The sequence below is a fragment of the Natator depressus genome, chromosome 1 (assembly GCF_965152275.1).
Source record: "Natator depressus isolate rNatDep1 chromosome 1, rNatDep2.hap1, whole genome shotgun sequence".
Lineage (NCBI taxonomy): Eukaryota > Metazoa > Chordata > Testudines > Cheloniidae > Natator > Natator depressus.
In genome coordinates this window covers 349,088,193-349,105,436 of record NC_134234.1, presented here as the reverse complement: position 1 = coordinate 349,105,436, position 17,244 = coordinate 349,088,193, and the positions used below count along the sequence as shown (strand labels likewise).

Sequence of the window (17,244 nt, the reverse complement as noted above, 5' to 3'; positions counted from 1 at the left end):
CACTTGAGATAACCTGTTGATCGCCCCTCATTCCCAGTATGAGGCAGGAGCCCTCCCCTCACAGACATTCCTGCCTGTGCTTCCTCCCGGTATCCCGCTTTCCCACTTACCTCAGGGCTTTGGTCTCCTTCCCCCGGTGAACCTAGTTTAAAGCCCTCCTCACTAGGTTAGCCAGCCTGCTGGCAAAGATGCTCTTCCCTCTCTTCGTAAGATGGAGCCCGTCTCTGCCCAGCACTCCTCCTTCATGGAACACCATCCCATGGTCAAAGAATCCAAAGCCTTCTCTCCGACACCACCTGCGTAACCATTCGTTGACTTCCACGATTCGACGGTCCCTACCCAGGCCTTTTCCTTCCACGGGGAGGATGGACGAGAACACCACTTGCGCCTCCAACTCCTTTATCCTTCTTCCCAGAGCCACATAGTCCGCAGTGATCCGCTCAAGGTCATTCTTGGCAGTATCATTGGTGCCCACGTGGAGAAGCAGGAAGGGGTAGCGATCCGAGGGCTTGATGAGTCTCGGCAGTCTCTCCGTCACATCGCGAATCTTAGCCCCTGGCAAGCAGCAGACTTCTCGGTTTTCCCGGTCAGGGCGGCAGATAGATGACTCAGTCCCCCGGAGGAGAGAGTCCCCGACCACCACCACCCGCCTTCTCCTTTTGGGAGTGGTGGTCGTGGAACCCCCAACCTCAGGACATCGCATCTCATGCCTTCCAACCAGCGGAGTCTCCTTCTGCTTTCTCCCCCTAGACATATCATCTGGTCCACTCTCCACAATGGTACCTGTGGAGAGAACATGAAAGCGGTTGGTTACCTGTGTCTGTGTTACTGGAACCCGGACATTCCGCTTACCTCTTCTGGAGGTCACATGTTGCCAAGCTTCTTCACTGGCCTCTTGGCTCCTCTGTGCAACCTGCTCTATATCTTTAGAGCTTTGTTACCCTAGAAGCCTATCCTGAGTTTTGTCCAGAAAATCCTCAGTTTCTCGTATACAACGCAGGGTCGTTATCTGTTGCTCCAGACCTTCAATAGATTGGTGAGGCATGATTTCCCTTTACAAAAACCATGTTGACTCTTCCCTAACAAATCATGTTCATCTATGTGTCAGATCATTTTTTTTTCTTTACTACAGTTTCAACCAGTTTGCCCGGTACTGAAGTCAGGTTTACCAGCCTGTAATTTCCGGGGTCACCTCTAGAGCCCTTTTTAAAAATTGGCATCACATTAGTTATCCTCCAGTCATTTGCTGCAGAAGCTGATTTAAATGATAGATTACAGACTACAGTTAGCAGTCGAGCAATTTCACATTTGAGTTCCTTCAGAACTCTTGGGTGAATACCACAGTGGCCTGGAGCTGCAGGGTACCCCTGCCACCCACAGCTTCAGGGGCCCGCGGCTACCAGGAGCTTGGAGGTTCACCCATGGCAGGCGGGAGCTGCAGGAGCCCCCACTGCCCACAACTCCAGGAGCCTAGGGGTTCCCCTTGCCGCATGTGGCAGCCGGGTGCTGTGGGGAACCCCCTGCCGCTCACGGCAGCTTGGAGCTCTGGGAGCCACCAGAGGTGGTGGGGGTATCCTGCAGCTCCTGACCACCGCAGACTGAAGTCACGGAGGTCACTGGAAGTCAAGGATTCTGTGACCTCCATGACTAAATCGTAGCATTAGCTATAATGTCTTGTAAAAGAGCTTTAAAAGGATGATGTTGCAAGCTAGAAGTTGAGCATATGTAGTTCACTAATCTTATCACAATATTCCTTTTTTTATCAAGTCACAGACATCTTACCACACAAGACAGTCTAGTAAATGATGCTGTGAAGTGTATTTTTACTAAGGGTGTATTGATGTCAAACATGAAGCAAAGCCCTTCTCTTTCTCTATCATGGAGGGACATCCATCTGTAACAAGCCAGTTTACTTTTTGAAGATCTGTACCATTTTTTTTTGTCAAAAAAGCCTTTTACCTTTTCAAAAATTACCTCTTCTGTGACATAGGTTTCTAATGCTATTAAGCATAAACATTCTTCCTTGAAAATTTCACCATCATAAAATCTCACCGTTTGATTTGTTCACTGCAACAGACATGTATTTGGCATTTTGTAAGTTGGAAAGCAGTACTGACAAACAATCTGCATAAATTACCTCCAATCTTCGCATTGCTGTGGAATCAGACAGGGGAACTTGCTTAACATGGGTCACAATGTTTTTTATCTCCAGCATTTCCAACATGCACTCCTTCACAAGCTCGGCATCCAGGAAAGGCTTTTTCTTTTTAGCTAATATCCACATTATCTGAAGAGAAGCAGCTTTTGCTTTTTCCTGTACAGTCACTGATGTTGTGAGAATCATAGAACTGGAAGGGACCTCAAGAGGTCATCTAGTTCAAACCCCTGCACTCCTGGCAGGACTAAGTATTATCTAGACCATTCCTGACAGCTGTTTGTCTAACCTGCTCTTAAAAATCTCCAATGATGGAGAGTCCACAACCTTCCTAGGCAATTTATTCCAATGCTTAACCACCCTGACAGTTAGGAAGTTTTTCCTAATGTCCAACCTAAACCTCCCTTGCTGCAATTTAAACGCATTGCTTCTTGTCCTATCCTCAGAGGCTAAGAAAAAACATTTTTCTTCCTCCTCCTTGTAACAACCTTTTACATATTTGAAAACTGTTATCATGTCCCCTCTGTCTTCTCTTTTCCAGACTAAACAAACCCACTTTTTTCAATCTTCCCTCATAGGTCATGTTTTCTAGACCTTTCATCATTTTTGTTGCTCGTGTCTGGACTTTCTCCAATTTGTCCACATCCTTCCTGAAATGTGGTGCCCAGAACTGGACACAATACTCCAGCTGGGGCCTAATCAGTGCAGAGTAGAGTGGAAGAATTACTTCTCGTGTCTTGCTTACAATACTCCTGCAAATACATCCCAGAAGAATGTTTGCTTTTTTTGCAACAGCGTTCCTCTGTTGACTCATATTTAGCTTGTGGTCCATTATGACCCCTAGATCCCTTTCTGCAGTACTCCTTCCTAGGCAGTACTCCTTCCTAGGCAGGAATTTCCCATTTTGTATGTGTGCAACTGATTGTTCCCTCCTAAATAGAGTACTTTGCATTTATCCTTATTGAATTTCATCCTATTTACTTCAGACTATTTCTCCAGTTTGTCCAGATCATTTTGAATATTAATCCTATCCTCCAAAGCACTTGCAACCCCTCCCAGCTTGGTATTGTCCACAAACTTTATAAGTGTACTCTCTATGCCATTATCTAAATCATTGATGAAGATACTGAACACAACCAGACCCAGAACCGATCCCTGCGGGACCCCACTCGTTATGCCCTTCCAGCATTACTGTGAACCACTGATAACTACTCTCTGGGAACAATTTTCCAACCAGTTTTGCACCCACCTTATAGTAGCTCCATCTAGGTTGTATTTCCCTGGTTTGTTTGTGAGAATCTAGGGTTGGCCTTTAAAAAATGGCACCAACCCCTGGGGCACTCCACTTGAAACCAGCTGCCAACTAGACATTGAGCCGTTGATCACTACCCGAACTTGTATTATGGCACCCTTTCTTCGATTTCAGCCCTGGGCGCTGGGGCTTGGGCTGTTAGCCCCAGGCGATGAATTTAATTATAATTTAATTATTTTTTAAGGCAACCTGGCAGGCCACCCAGGAAGCCTTGGCAGGCCACATTTGGCCCAAGGGTTGTCCATTGAACATCACTGGCTTAATCTGCAGCAAGAAAGATTTATGTTCGCTATTAGGAAAATCTTTCTAACTATAAGGATAGTTAAGTACTGGAAAAAGCTTCCTAGGGAGGTTGTGGAATCCATGTAATGGGAGTATTTTAGGAACAGATTGGACAGTTTTACTTGGTCCTGCCTCAGTGCAGGGGGCTGGACTTGATGACTTCTGAAGGTCCCTTCCAGTCCTACATTTCTGAGAATTTATGAAGGGAAACCCCCTGGTGACTCCCCTCCATTGAGCCTGCCCTTCACTAGCTGCCCCTCTAGCCTCCTCACTGATTCACTCTGTCCCTCCCTTTTCCCCCACTAATCCAGCCCTACAGACCCCACGAGGTCCCCGCAGTCCCAAACCTTCCAATAGTAACAGTTTGTAGTGCTGCCTTTACTCTCTGGAAGATGTGCCAGGCTCTATGCACTGACTGGCTTTTAGCCTTATGTTGTAGTCTTTCGGGACCAAAGAAGACACTGACAACAGTATTACATCTTGTGAGTGTGTGTGGCTAAAAAGGCCAATGGACGAATGGCAGCCCTTTCCTAACTGAATGCATACGTAGCTCGATATTAAGGAAGGAATTAGTCTGTGCCCACTGAACCGTCTGCTGTTTACGACTCAGCCTTTGTGCCTCAAGATCCATATGGTGATTCACCGCGAACCCAGTAACTGGACTGTTGACGGCGCTTGCCAGCATGACCCGCTGCTGCTGACTCCCAACAGCAAAGCTGCACTAGGTCAACTTGTGCTTCAGTGTGTACTTGACGAGCCTGGGCGTTTTTCGGGCCCCCTGGCACTTGGTTACCGTCAGTTCTCCCTGCAGCAACTCTGCTTTGGCCTTCTGGTGTCGTCCGGCCGCACCACGACGATCCCAGCACAAGGCTGGTGTCCTGCGCCTGCGGTCCGCCCCTGCCAGCGGCTGGGCTCCAGAACCGGCTTGTTGGTAGCGTCACCTGCCCCGGGGTGCGAGGCGTGGCGGCAGGGGTGCTCAGTGGCACTCAGCTCCGAGCCGATGGGAGACCTGGGGCAGGGCCCGGCCACACAGACCTCCCTCTCCCCTGCCAGGCCGACTGTCAGACCGAAGCAGCTATGTCTGCTGATTGGCTGTTGTGTTGTTATTGGGCGGATCCCCTCAATCCCTCTTGTGATTGGCGATTTCATGCCTTGTGTGACGCTAACCCTAGCAACGTCTCAAACTCCTCATTGTGATTGGCAGGTGGCTGTGTCCGTCGCTCCGCGCGGGTGACCGGCGAGTCCAGTTCGGAGGCGGGAGGGAGGTGAAGCCGGAAGTCGCTGTGGTGTGTTCCGGTGCTGATGTGGCCGGGGGCGGCGCTTGGCAGCTGAGGTCGGAACCGGGGGCGCTACCGGAGCTGGGTGAACGCGGGGGAGACCGGGCTCCCGGCGCAGGTGAGTGGGGGCTGGGCTCGGGGTAAGGGCGGGCGGGGCCCTGAGCAGAGAGTCCGACCTCAGGCGGGCCCCGAGGCCTGCGCGGACCGCCAGTGAGAGGAGCCTGCCCCGGGCCCCCGCCGGCCGGCCGAGGGGGGGCTCTGCCCCGGGCCCCCTCCGGCCGGCCGAGGGGGGCTCTGCCCAGTAGGAACCGTTTCCCCGAGCAGCTCTGGGTCACTGCTGAAATAATGACCTTTGTTCCCTCTCTCCGTGTTTCCGGCTCTCTGAGCCCCCGCGGGGCGCTGCCTGATCCCGGGGCGCTGCTGCTTCTCGCTTCGCGGCAGGGAAGAGCCTGGAGGCGTGTAAAAAGGTAGCTGGAGAGGAGGAGCCGCGGGCTCACTGCTACCTAGGAGAAGAAACAGGAGCGGCTTTCAGCGACACAAACTGACCGTCGGCAAGGGGGAAGGGAACTGAGTAGCAAGGAAAAGTGTTTGAACGGTGTGGGGGGGCCCACAAGAAAGAGTAGCAAAGTTTGGCATAGGTCATGAGGAGTGAAAGGAAGAGCAAAAGTAGGAAATTTTTTTGCTTTTATTGAAAAAAGCTAATCTAAGCCCCACTTTTAAATCACACATTTTTTTTACTGTCACTGTGTAAACAATTGCTGTAGATGTTATAAAATCGTGAATGGGAAGGGAAGTGTTGAGTCACAAGTAGTCTATTAAACTGTGGTACCTGCTATGATAAAGTCTGAGAACCTTTGACCTCAGAGTTTAGAGAGAGATTTTCTAGCAGCCAAATTGCATTTTGAAATTACTGTAATTCTAGTACAGTCGAATTTAATCTAAATAAAATCTCCTGCTGTGTTGTTCAGTTGAAGCTGCAAGTGCCCTAATTAGAAGCAATTCAGACAATTTTTAGTTCCAGAGGAAGAATTTTTTTTTCGGGTCTCTTCTGAGCCTTCACCATTTGCTGCACTCACCAACCCCAGACACAGGGATCAGCTTTGCACCTATCATTTACAAGAATGTTGTTAACCCTCTTCTCCCCCCCCCACCCCCCCCCAAGTGCATGCTGCCTTCCTTTGAACTGATAAAGCCTGAAATGTTGAACCCAGACAAAAGATGTGAGGCGATGCTGATAGGAAGAAGGAAGTAATATGAAAAACTTTTCTCAACAATCTAATCCTCAAAGGCATCTGCTCTCATATTGTTAAATCAGTTCTTAGCCTGAAATCCTACTGGATTCCACACAGCGCTTAGACGCCCACTTCCATGTGTGACTGGCAGAAGATAGATTCTGATGCTATCAGACTTAGACCTGGTCACAGTGATAGTTCCCTCGTACTCATACTTCATATATTTGTTCAAAAAGGGAGTAAAATGACGTTTGCTCCTTGTCCTTGGGGAAAAGAGAAATATTGCTGTCACTTAATGGAGGGATATGTCAGCTATTACAAACTTGGATGAGCTATCTGTCTATCTCTGTATTATATATGTGTCAATCTATTGTTAGGCAACGGAATTGGACTGTGCTGGATCATAAAGGGACATAAAATTCAGAGTAGAGGATCTCTACTGAAACATCCCGTCACCAGCACCATATTTTCAAAGCAAGGCTTCATGAGCAAAACCATCCCAGCTCAGTTGTCATAGGGGTATATGAAGAAGAGGCATCTCTTGGATAACTAGGGCCCAAATTATACTGTGATATATAGGTTGGCATTCTATCTATTTGTATAGACTGACATTAGGGCCCTACCAAATTCACGGCCCATTTTGGTCAATTTCACAGCTAGAGGTGTTGTAACTGTAGGGGTCCCGACCCAAAATGGGATTGTGGGGAGGTTGCAAAGTTGTTGTGTGGGGGTCCCAAGATTTGCCACCCTCACTTCTGTGCTGCCTTCAGAGCTGGGTTCTGGAAAAATGGGTGCCACAGCCCCAGAAGAACCCCAAGGCAGAAGCCCAGACTGGGTCACCTGAGTCCCAGCAGGAGCCCTGGGGGAAGAAGCCTTGAGCTGGGCACCCTGAACCCTGTCTGCAGCAGCGGCGCTGAAGCCTCAAGCCTGGGCAGCCTTGAGCCTGGACTGCCCCGAGCCCCAGCTGGGGGTCGGAAGCCCCAAGCTAGGGCTGCCCTGGCTTGGGGGCGGGGTGGTGGTGGAAGCCCTGAGCCAGGGCTCCTCCGGCTGGAGCCGGGGGGAGCGAGGAGGGACTGGAGCCTAGCTCCCAGGCTGCTGCAGTGCAGAAGTGAGGGTGTACCACCCTCATTTCTGTGCTGCCTCTGGAGGTGGGTCTGATCTCCCCACCAAGAGCGGCCATGCAGGGAAAGGACAACTCCTGTCCCTCCCCAGCATGTCTGGACTAGCAGCTAGGAGCCCCTAGCTCCCAGCAGCAGGGGAGATGAGATTTCACAGGGAAGGGCTGATTTCACGGTCTGTGACATGTTTTTCATGGCTGTGAAATTGGTAGGGCCCTAACTGATATTAATCACAGTAATAGAATTGGATACCCAATACATTGTTGCCCTACCAGGATAACAATGAATACATTCTCCTCTCTTCACTGTGCTCTGTGTGTTGTAAAGTGCTTTTGTGTATGGAGACTATGTAAGGAGGAGGTAATTTATCTCACCAACCAACATGTCCTTGGCTCTGAGGCATTAGGCAAGTCTTGTATATCAATTCTGTGAACTGTATTCCCAAGTAAGTATGAAACTAGTGCAAACTTCAGAGGACTCTTGTCATATGAGTGTTTGGAGTGATTTTTAAGGGTAGCTCCATGTGGAGTCCATTCCAGGGATCCAAATGCAGGGATAAATGAGGCCAGGTCTGTAGTTGAGGTAACTGATTGGAATTTTTGGATAAAAAAGGAAGTTTCTGACTGATGCTGCCACTAGAGACTGGAGAAGTATTGGAGGGAACCAGAAATATCCCTCGGGTAATGAATCTTAGACAGATCATGGCCACAGTCATTGGGGCTGGCATCCCCACTAAGTTATCTAGGCGCTTGCACCAAACAACTAGCATTTTCTGTTTCTTATCTAGATTAGGGTTTAGATGAGTGAGCTTGCTGCAGCTCAAGATAGAAGCAGCACTGGAAAAACAAAATGCTGTACTGCCCAAATTTGATGAAAGACCTAGGGCTGAGTATCATCTACACACTGATGGCGCCATTTCCCAGCAACCTCAGAAGTTTTGAACAGGACAGATGATAAATTAAAACCCTGCAGAACCCTATGTGAGAAGATTCTCTGTGGCAATGAACAGTTACACACCACCCAGTGCACTGTGAAAGGTAGGAATGGAACCACTCAAGTATCATCTTGCTCACACCTGTCAGGGTTTACAGTCAGGTTAATAGTACCTCCTGGTTCAACATATCAAAGACTACCTATGGGCCTTGCAGGCTTATTGGGGACACCTAATCTTTGCCCATCATAAGAGGAGAATTTCAACCAGTGGGACAAGTGCAGTTTCAATATTGAACCTAAGCTGGACTTTGTATTGAGGCAGGTCAAGGAAATCTGAGGGCTCCAGATAATATAAGAGTTGCCTTCCCATCACTTCTCATGATCTTACCCAAAAAGAGCATGTTATTGACAGGGCAATCATGAGATCACACTGGCTAGGTAGATGGTGAGCTGCAACTACTGTTCAACCTTGACTTGATACTGCACAATATTTTGATTAGAAAAAAATAGAATGATAAAATTAACATGGCACACATTAAATTTATTAAAAACTGACTAACTGATAGGTCTCAAAATGTAATTGTAGATGGAGAATTATTATCAAGCAGGTGTGTTCCGAGTGGGGTCCCACGTGGATCGGTTCTTGGCCTTGTGCTTTTAAACATTTTTATCAGTGAGTTGGAAGAAAACATAAAATCATCTCTGATTAAAAGTTTACAGATGACACAAATTAGGGGAGTGGTAAATAATGAAGAGGACTGATTCAACGCAATCTAGCTTGCTTGGAAAACTGGAAGTAAGCAAACAATATGCATTTTAATACAGCTAAATGTAAATGTGTACGTCTAAGAACAGAATGGCAAAGAGTCCTGTGGCACCTTATAGATTTACACTTACACTTATAGACTAACAAATGTATAAGCTTATGCTCCAATACGTCTGTTAGTCTATAAGGTGCCACAGGACTCTTTGCTGCTTTTACAGATCCAGACTAACACGGCTAGCTCTCTGATATCTGATACAAGAACAGAATGTAGGCCACGCTTACAGGATGGGGGACTCTCTCCTGGAAAGCAGTAGCTGAAAAACATTATGGTTTCATGGTGGATAATCAACTGAACATGACCTCCCACTGCAATGTTGTGGTCAAAAGGGCTAATGTAATCCTCAGATGCATAAACAGGAGACTCTTTAGTAGGAGTATAGAGCGGTTATTTTACCTCTGTATTTGGCACTGGCATAACTGCTGGAATCCTGTGTGCAGTTCTGGTGCCCACAATTCAAGAAGGATGTTGATATATTGGAGAGGGGTCAGAGAAGAGCCACAAAAATGTTTAAAGGATTAGAAAACATGCCTTACAGTGATAGATTCAAAGAGCTCAATCTGTTTAGTTTAACAAAGAGATGATTAAGGGGTAACTTGCTTATAGTCTGTAAGTGTCTACTTGGGGAACAAATATTTAATAATGGGGTCTTCAGTTTAGCAGAGAAGGGTATAACATGATCCTGTAGCTGGAAGTTGAAGCTAGACACACTGAGACTGGAAATAAGGTGTAAATTTTTAATGATGAGAGTAATTAACCATTGGAACAATTTACCAAGAGTTGGAGCGGATTATCCATCACTGACAATTTAAAAATTATAATTGGATGTTTGTCTAAAACACATACTCTAGCAATTATTTTGGGGAAGTTCTCTGGCCTGTGTTATGCAGGAAGTCTGACAAGATGATCACAATGGTCCCTTTTGGCCTTGGAATCTATGAATCTAAGAAACTGCAACTTGATTGTTTCACTGTTGCCTTATCTTCCTTCCTTCTTCCTTCAGTCTGTTTGTATCATCCACCTATTGTGTCTTGCCTTAAACCTAGATAATAAACTTAGTTTTTGTGCAAATCCTTCTACTTCACATCTGTGCAGCATCTTGCATATTGAGGCCTCTAGGTGCTTCTGTAATACCAGTAATCTCAAGCAAAGGCCTAACTACTATGCATTTGTGATAAACTAGCACCTTGCCCTCCATTAAAAATATGCACCAAATCCAGTGCATGTGAGGGCATTGTATCTGAATTTCTTCCAGCTATCAATTTATTAAGCAATGATTGTTACTTTTTCTGTGAATCTAACTCAAATAAAACTTACCCACCTCCTTAAGTTCTCAGTAACTTCCACTTTGAAAGTGTGTGTGAGAGTTCCTGTTCTCTCCATTCCCTTCTTCTATTTAACAGGTTAAATTAAAACACTACACTCTATTTTTGAAGCACTTGAAGGAGAAGAAGGTGATCAGGAACAGTCAACATGGATTCACCAAGGGCAAGTCATGCCTGACCAACCTGATTGCCTTCTATGATGAGATAACTAGCTCTGTGGATATGGGGAGAGCAGTGAACATGCTATATCTTGACTTTAGCAAAGCTTTTGATATAGTCTCCCACAGTATTCTTGCTAGCAACTTTAAAAAGTATGATTGGATTATTGGACTATAAGGTGGATATAAACCTGGCTAGATTGTCGGGCTAAATGGGTAGTGATCAATGGCTCGATGTCTAGTTGGCAGCCGGTATCAAGTGGAGTGCCCCAGGGGTTGGTCCTGGAGCCGGTTTTGTTCAACATCTTCATTAATGATCTGGATGATGGGATGGATTCCACCAACTTGCTGAGGGTGCATGATACTAAGCTGCGGGGAGCGGAAGATAAGCTGGAGGGTAGGGATAGGGTTCAGAGTGATCTAGACAAATTGGAAGTTTGGACCAAAAGAAATCTGATGAGGTTCAACAAGGACAAGTGCAGAGTCCTGCACTTAGGACAGAAGAATCCCATGCCCTGCTACAGGCTGGGGACCAACTAGCTAAGCGGCAGTTCTGCAGAAAAGAACCTGGGGATTACAGTGGGTTAGAAGCTGGATATGTGCCCTTGTTGCCAAGAAGGCTAACAACATATTGGGCTGCATTAGCAGGAGCATTGCCAGCAGATCGAGGGAAGTGATTATTCCCCTCTATTTGGCACTGGTGAGGCCACATCTGGAGTATTGTGTCCAGTTTTGGGGCCCCCCACTACAGAAAGGATGTGGACAAATTGGAGAGAGTCTAGCGGAGGGCAACGAAAATGATTTGGGGTCTGGGGCACATGACTTATGAGGAGAGGCTGAGGGAACTGGGCTTATTTAGTCTGCAGAAGAGAAGAGTGTATGTGTGGGGATTTGATAGCAGCCTTCCACTACCTGAAGGGGGGTTCCAAAGAGGATGGAGCTTGGCTGTTCTCAGTGGTGGCAGAGGACAGAACAAGAAGCAATGGGCTCAAGTTGCAGCGGGAGAGGTCTAAGTTGGGTATTAGGAAAAACTATTGCACTAGGAGGGTGGTGAAGGACTGGAATGGATTACACTCAGCTGCTGTACTTACAGGCTGCTGTGATCAGCTCTGCATGGGGCTAAGGAATTGCCCAGCTGCTCAAGAGCACACCCCCTTCTGAGGGGTAAACCCAAAATTATACTGTCTTGCACTGCACAGAGATATGTACAGCATAAGCTCATGAAACTTGCCCCCTCCCTCAATGTGGAGAGGGCATATACAACAGCTTTTTGTCCCAAGTTATGACTCCCACACACTGGTTGTGATAAAACAAAAAAAAATTAACTACAAAAAAGAGATTTTAAGTGATTATAAGGAATAGCAGATAGTAGCAGATTACCTCGCAAATAAACAAAAATGCAATCTAAGCTTAATATACTAAAGAGATTGGATATAAGTAGCAAAGTCTCACCCTAATTGTTGATTCAAGCAGGCTGCAGGCTCTTAAGAGGCAAGCAAGTTCAGCTTGCAGCTTAAAAACCTCAGGTGTTCCTTTCACAGGCTAAAATTTCCTTTTATCCTGGGTCCAGCACTCCTCCCCCCCCCCCCCCCCCGCCCCAGTCCAGTCCAGTCCTTGTTCCTCAGATGTTTTCAAGAGTCTCCTTTGGACGGGGAGGCAGTGAAGAACCACGATGATGTCACTGCCTGCCTTAAATAGTGTTTGCTTATGGTGGGAACCCTTTGTCTCCAAGCTTGGTTCCCACACCTTTCAGTGGAAAAACACTGGTATTCCAAGTACGGGAGTCCAGTACCAGGTGATCTGGTCACATGCCCCTGTAGTCTCATAGCAGCCATGACCTGGAGGTTGTTTGTAGCATCCTCAGGAAGGCTCCCTGGTGGGAGATTAGCTTCTTCTAAGACAGGTTTCAGAATAGCAGCCGTGTTAGTCTGTATCCCCAAAAAGAAAAGGAGTATTTGTGGCACCTTAGAAACTAATAAATTTATTTGAGCATAAGCTTTCGTGAGCTACAGCTCACTTCATCGGATGTAGCTCACGAAAGCTTATGCTGAAATAAATTTGTTAGTCTCTAAGGTGCCACACGTACTCCTTTTCTTCTTCTAAGACTTATTGTTCTCCCTAATGGTCCATTGACTTGAATGGGCCCTTCCCAGCCAGCTATCTAGACTGACAGGCTTTTGCCTAGTGGGCGTTGCCCTGGAGTAACTACATGAAATACAGATACACAGTCAGCATTCCTAACTTCAGATACAAAAATGGTACATGCATACAAATAGGATAATAATATTCAGTAAATCATAACCTTTTCAATGATATCTCACATGACCTATCCTGTATAAAATACATCATAGTTATGCCATAATCGTATAATATTTCTATGAAGACTATGGGATGCACTGTCACACTGCCATTTTCATCTAGTAATGAACCAATTCCATTGTTAGGGTTCATTGTTAAAAATGAATTGCTGCACTGAGTAGAATTTGCTGAGTGTTTGTCAGGGGAAAAATAGTCCAGTGAAAGGAGTGTTCAGTTTGAACAATGTTTGGAGTGAAGAAAAATGTTTGGTCCCATTGGATTTAGGTCTTAAGTTACTTAAGCACGTTTGAAAATTTTATCCCATGTTAAAATCCTCCAGTCCAAGACACATGCCTTTATCGCTGACTAAGAAGCTGGCAGTAGTGACACCATAAGAATTTTTTTTAAAATTTACTTTGTCTTTTGTATATTTCAACCCCCTAAAAATGTTACCATAAGTGTCCATTTTATTTCTTTTGAAAATATGGTCACTTTACTCAGTAGGTATTTCCAGAACTGCATTATCAGGCCTTTTGATACAGTAATAATGTGACAATAATAAGAAACCATGTGAGTTGCTCCTTTCCTTCACCCCTACATTAACAGAAGACTTTAGGTGATAGAAATGTTTCCTTTTTGCAGTGGCCATCTGTTTCTGTGGCACGGTTATCTACTTTGAAGGTATGGATCTAAACTAATGGTTGACATAAATGTTGACATTGACTTGATTATACCAGTGGAGAATTTGGCCAATGATCTCAAAGGAATGCTTCTCTTATATGTGCTCTCTGCTACAGAGTGCAGCAGAGAACTCTAAAATCTGCCATCCTGGAAGATGATCAGTTTAAACAACAAGAAATACCCCATCATCCACAAGAATCTCTCAAATGAATGTTGTTCATTATAATAAAGTACCCAGAAGTATGCTGAGCAGTTTACGGTAAACCTAGGGAGAGACTGCCATTGCGCCTGCCCCAAACAACTGATAGTCTAAATGTAAACTGGGATAAAGCAAGTGAGGGAGCCTACCAGTAGGAGGAGGAGGACGGGTATTATACCAACATAATTATACTGTGACTCAGGGCTGGTCTGTGCTGAAAACATACATCAACATAGCTCTGCTCTTAGGGGTGTGAAATCCACACTCGTAAGAGACATAGCTATGCTGACATAACCCCCAGTGTAGACAGCGTTAGGTTAGTAGAAAAATTCTTCTGTCATCCTAACTACTGCCTTTTGGGGAGGTGGAGAACCCTTCCCATCGCTATAGTGAGTGTCTACACTGAAGTGCTACAGTGGTGCAGTGCAGCATTTTAAGTGTAGACATAACCTTAATTTAGGCACGTATTGGTAGTTTTAGTTAAATATTCATTCATTCATACTGGTTAAGGCACTAGACTGAGGTTCTGGAAATCTAAGTTCAGTTCCTGGCTCAGCTGCAAACTCCCTACGTGACCTTGGGCAAGGCACTTGGTCCCTGTGTCTCAGTTCTTCATATGTTACATGGGAATAACAGATACTTCCTTTGTTCCACCATTTGTCTACTTTGCCTTTTTAGATTGAAAGCTATTTGGGGTTAATTATTGTCTTTGCTATGTGTTTGCATTGCACTTAGTGCCACAGGGCCCTGATCTTTGTTAGGACATCTAGGTACGTTTTTTTATTACTGAAAAAGATCAAGAGTAAGTGACTATTGTGAATATTACGGACTCACTTGTAGGTGTCACAGAAGTACTGAGATTTCAGGAAGAATTTAAATATATTTTAAAAGTGAACTCAAAGGCTTTAAACTTGCCTAAACCTGAGTTCAATCCCAGGTCTTTGTGTTTGTAGCACCCAAATATATGCCCTACCATAATGTTTCTCCTGTTACAGTGGATGCCTAATGAAGCAGTCTCAACCTTATCCATACTGCAACCACCACTTTCTGGGGCTCCTTTCCAATTTAGCAGTATGGGAAGGGCAAGGGGGTTGTGACCCCATAATGCCTGTTTGTAATCTGGAGAGGAGAGAGCAGGTGGGTGGGAACTGGGGAGGGGAGTAAGTTGGGCTTGCAGGGCTGCTGTGGGCCTCTCCCCCGGCTCCAGAGCTCCCGTGCTGCCTGCCGGCAGGGGGGAGAGAGGGCCCTTTCTCCCGGAGCTCCCGTGCTGCCTGCCAGCAGGGAGAGGGTTGGGGGGAGTCCTCTGGCCCCAGCCCCGGGGCAGCCTGCCTTTACCCCAAACTCCTCATCCCTGGCCCCACCCCAGAGCCTGCGCCCCCAGCCAGAGTCTTCCTCTCTCTCCCACATCCCAACCCTCTGCCCCAGCCCTGAGCCCCCTCCTGCACACTGAACCCCTCATCCCAACCCTCTGCCCCAGCCCTGAGCACCTCCCCCGCACCCCAAACCTGTCATCCACAGCTCCACCCTAGAGCCCTCACCCCTGCGCTTCACCCTCTGCCCTACTCTGGGCCACCTCTCATGCGCCAAACCTTCAGCCCCACCCCAAGTGGCTCTCACATTGAAGGTTTTTGCCAAAGTGGCCCCCACTTCACACATAGTGAGGAACGCCGGCCTAACGTGTCCTGTAACCAAAGTATGATGCACATGACATTTTTCCTATTCAAAGACAGATGGTTGCAAGGTCTGGATATTCTATAGGCTAGAAGAGTGAAGCACGGTCATTTCGCCATGCTGAGAATAGGGATACTAACCCGTTCCTACTGGAGGTGTCCGTGTAAAGATCAGAGCACTGCGGTAATGTTTTCTCAACAACTTCAGTCACTAAATGCGTATGCTGCTATATTAGTGCTAGGTGGAAGTTTTTGCAGGGTATATGGCTTCGTTCCTGTAGGTCACAAGCCTGGAGGTCGTGAATGTGTGGATCACTGTAGCCAGCTTCTAGCAGTGCTGCAGCTGAAACACTTGTAGTATGGGCATACTCTGCACTTATTTAGTCTCTCCTGTAAGTCAGGATTTTCAGATATTGCATCATTCTTGTAGTTCATTTTTTGTCTCACTTATACATTGGAAAGAATACCTCCCTACTTCTACTCTGTATTCCCCTGCTTATACAGCCAGGGTCTGAATTACCCCTCTTAGCCACAGCATAACAGTTATTTACTTCTTGGGGTTTACTTTGGCATCTGCTTTATCAGTAGGGAAGAAATGTTCGTTGTTGCATGGTACTGGAGATCAGTAGGGAGATGCACTTGCTTTCCCTCGCTCTTTTGCCCCTTACCTAAAGTCTGTCTTTCTTATGTTGTTTTGCTGCAGGCCTGAGATGCTGAGCCGCTTATCAGGGTTAGCAAACACTGTTCTGCAGGAGCTGTCGGGGGATGGAAGTGATGCACAAGTTGAGTCCTCTGCCACTGTGAGTACGCTCTCTCATTCCAGAACTATCGCTGTTGCTGCTCAGAGCTGGTTCAGGGTGTCCGAGGCACTAGAGTGTTCTGAATAACTGTCTCCTGATTCTGTCACCTTGCACCTCACCCAGCTTGTGGCCCTCACCTCTGCCACTTCCTTTGCATTTATGGCATCTTCCTTTCAGTCAGTGCTGCTGCAGTGCAGAACCATATGATCTCTTCAGCCTATGAGATCAACTTGAGAGCTGGGAAAGGAGCTAGAGTTGAAGTGAGCTAGGGGTTTCTGGAAGAGTTTTGGAGAGCTGACCATCCTCCATAAGAGGAAGGGGACTACTGAATCACATGGGGACCTGCTCTCATGTTGCACTCTGGCTGTAGGGGCAGTGGATGGCACAGGGAGCAGTGGTATCTCTGCTGTGTAGTCTTTCAAGTTTGCTGATGTCCTGTTACAGCAGAGATGCTCCTTTTAATATTCTTCGAGAGTATCTGGAACTTGCTTCCTGATTTCAGCTGGCGAAGTCTAGTTCATTAGACTAAGTGGAAAGTTTGTGAGGAGCTGCATTTAGGCTAGGCTGTAACACATAAAAACAGAGTTGCAGGTCTCCCTCTGGGCACTATGCTGTGGTCTTGGAATTAGTTTTAGTGAGGTACTTTTTCCAGAGTGTCTGTTTAACCTTCTCTAGGTGTCGGAGCCAGGAATGGAGAGCAGGGAGGAGATGCCCAAGGATATACTGGAGCGTCTGGCCCACACAGAGCAGCTGGCTGTCCAGCTGAAGGATTTGGTCCGAGAGAAGGATGCCCAGCTCCAGCAGAAAGAAGTTGAACTCAAGGTACCATTCCTTCCACCAGGGGTCTGGGAGTAAGGCTGAAGGTATGTCTACACTGCAATTTGACATCCGGGTCTGGCCCGTACCAGCTGACTTGGACTCACGGGGCTTGGGCTAAGGGGCTAGTTAATTACAGTGTGGACATTTGGGCTCTGGCTGGA

At 46.7% G+C, this 17,244-nt stretch overlaps 1 protein-coding gene across 2 annotated transcripts in view; it reads left to right on the top strand.

Annotated features, from left to right (window-relative positions):
- Positions 1 to 5,022: 5,022 nt before the first annotated feature.
- The window catches only part of GOLGB1 (golgin B1), a 107,989-nt gene continuing 95,767 nt past the window's right edge, over positions 5,023 to 17,244 (top strand). For both annotated transcript variants that reach the window (XM_074942821.1, XM_074942820.1), the window contains exons 1-3: positions 5,023 to 5,144; positions 16,168 to 16,264; positions 16,940 to 17,086. In XM_074942821.1, the coding sequence (XP_074798922.1) occupies positions 16,175 to 16,264; positions 16,940 to 17,086 (237 nt within the window). In that variant the 5' untranslated portion in view covers positions 5,023 to 5,144; positions 16,168 to 16,174. The remainder of the gene's footprint in view (positions 5,145 to 16,167; positions 16,265 to 16,939; positions 17,087 to 17,244) is intronic.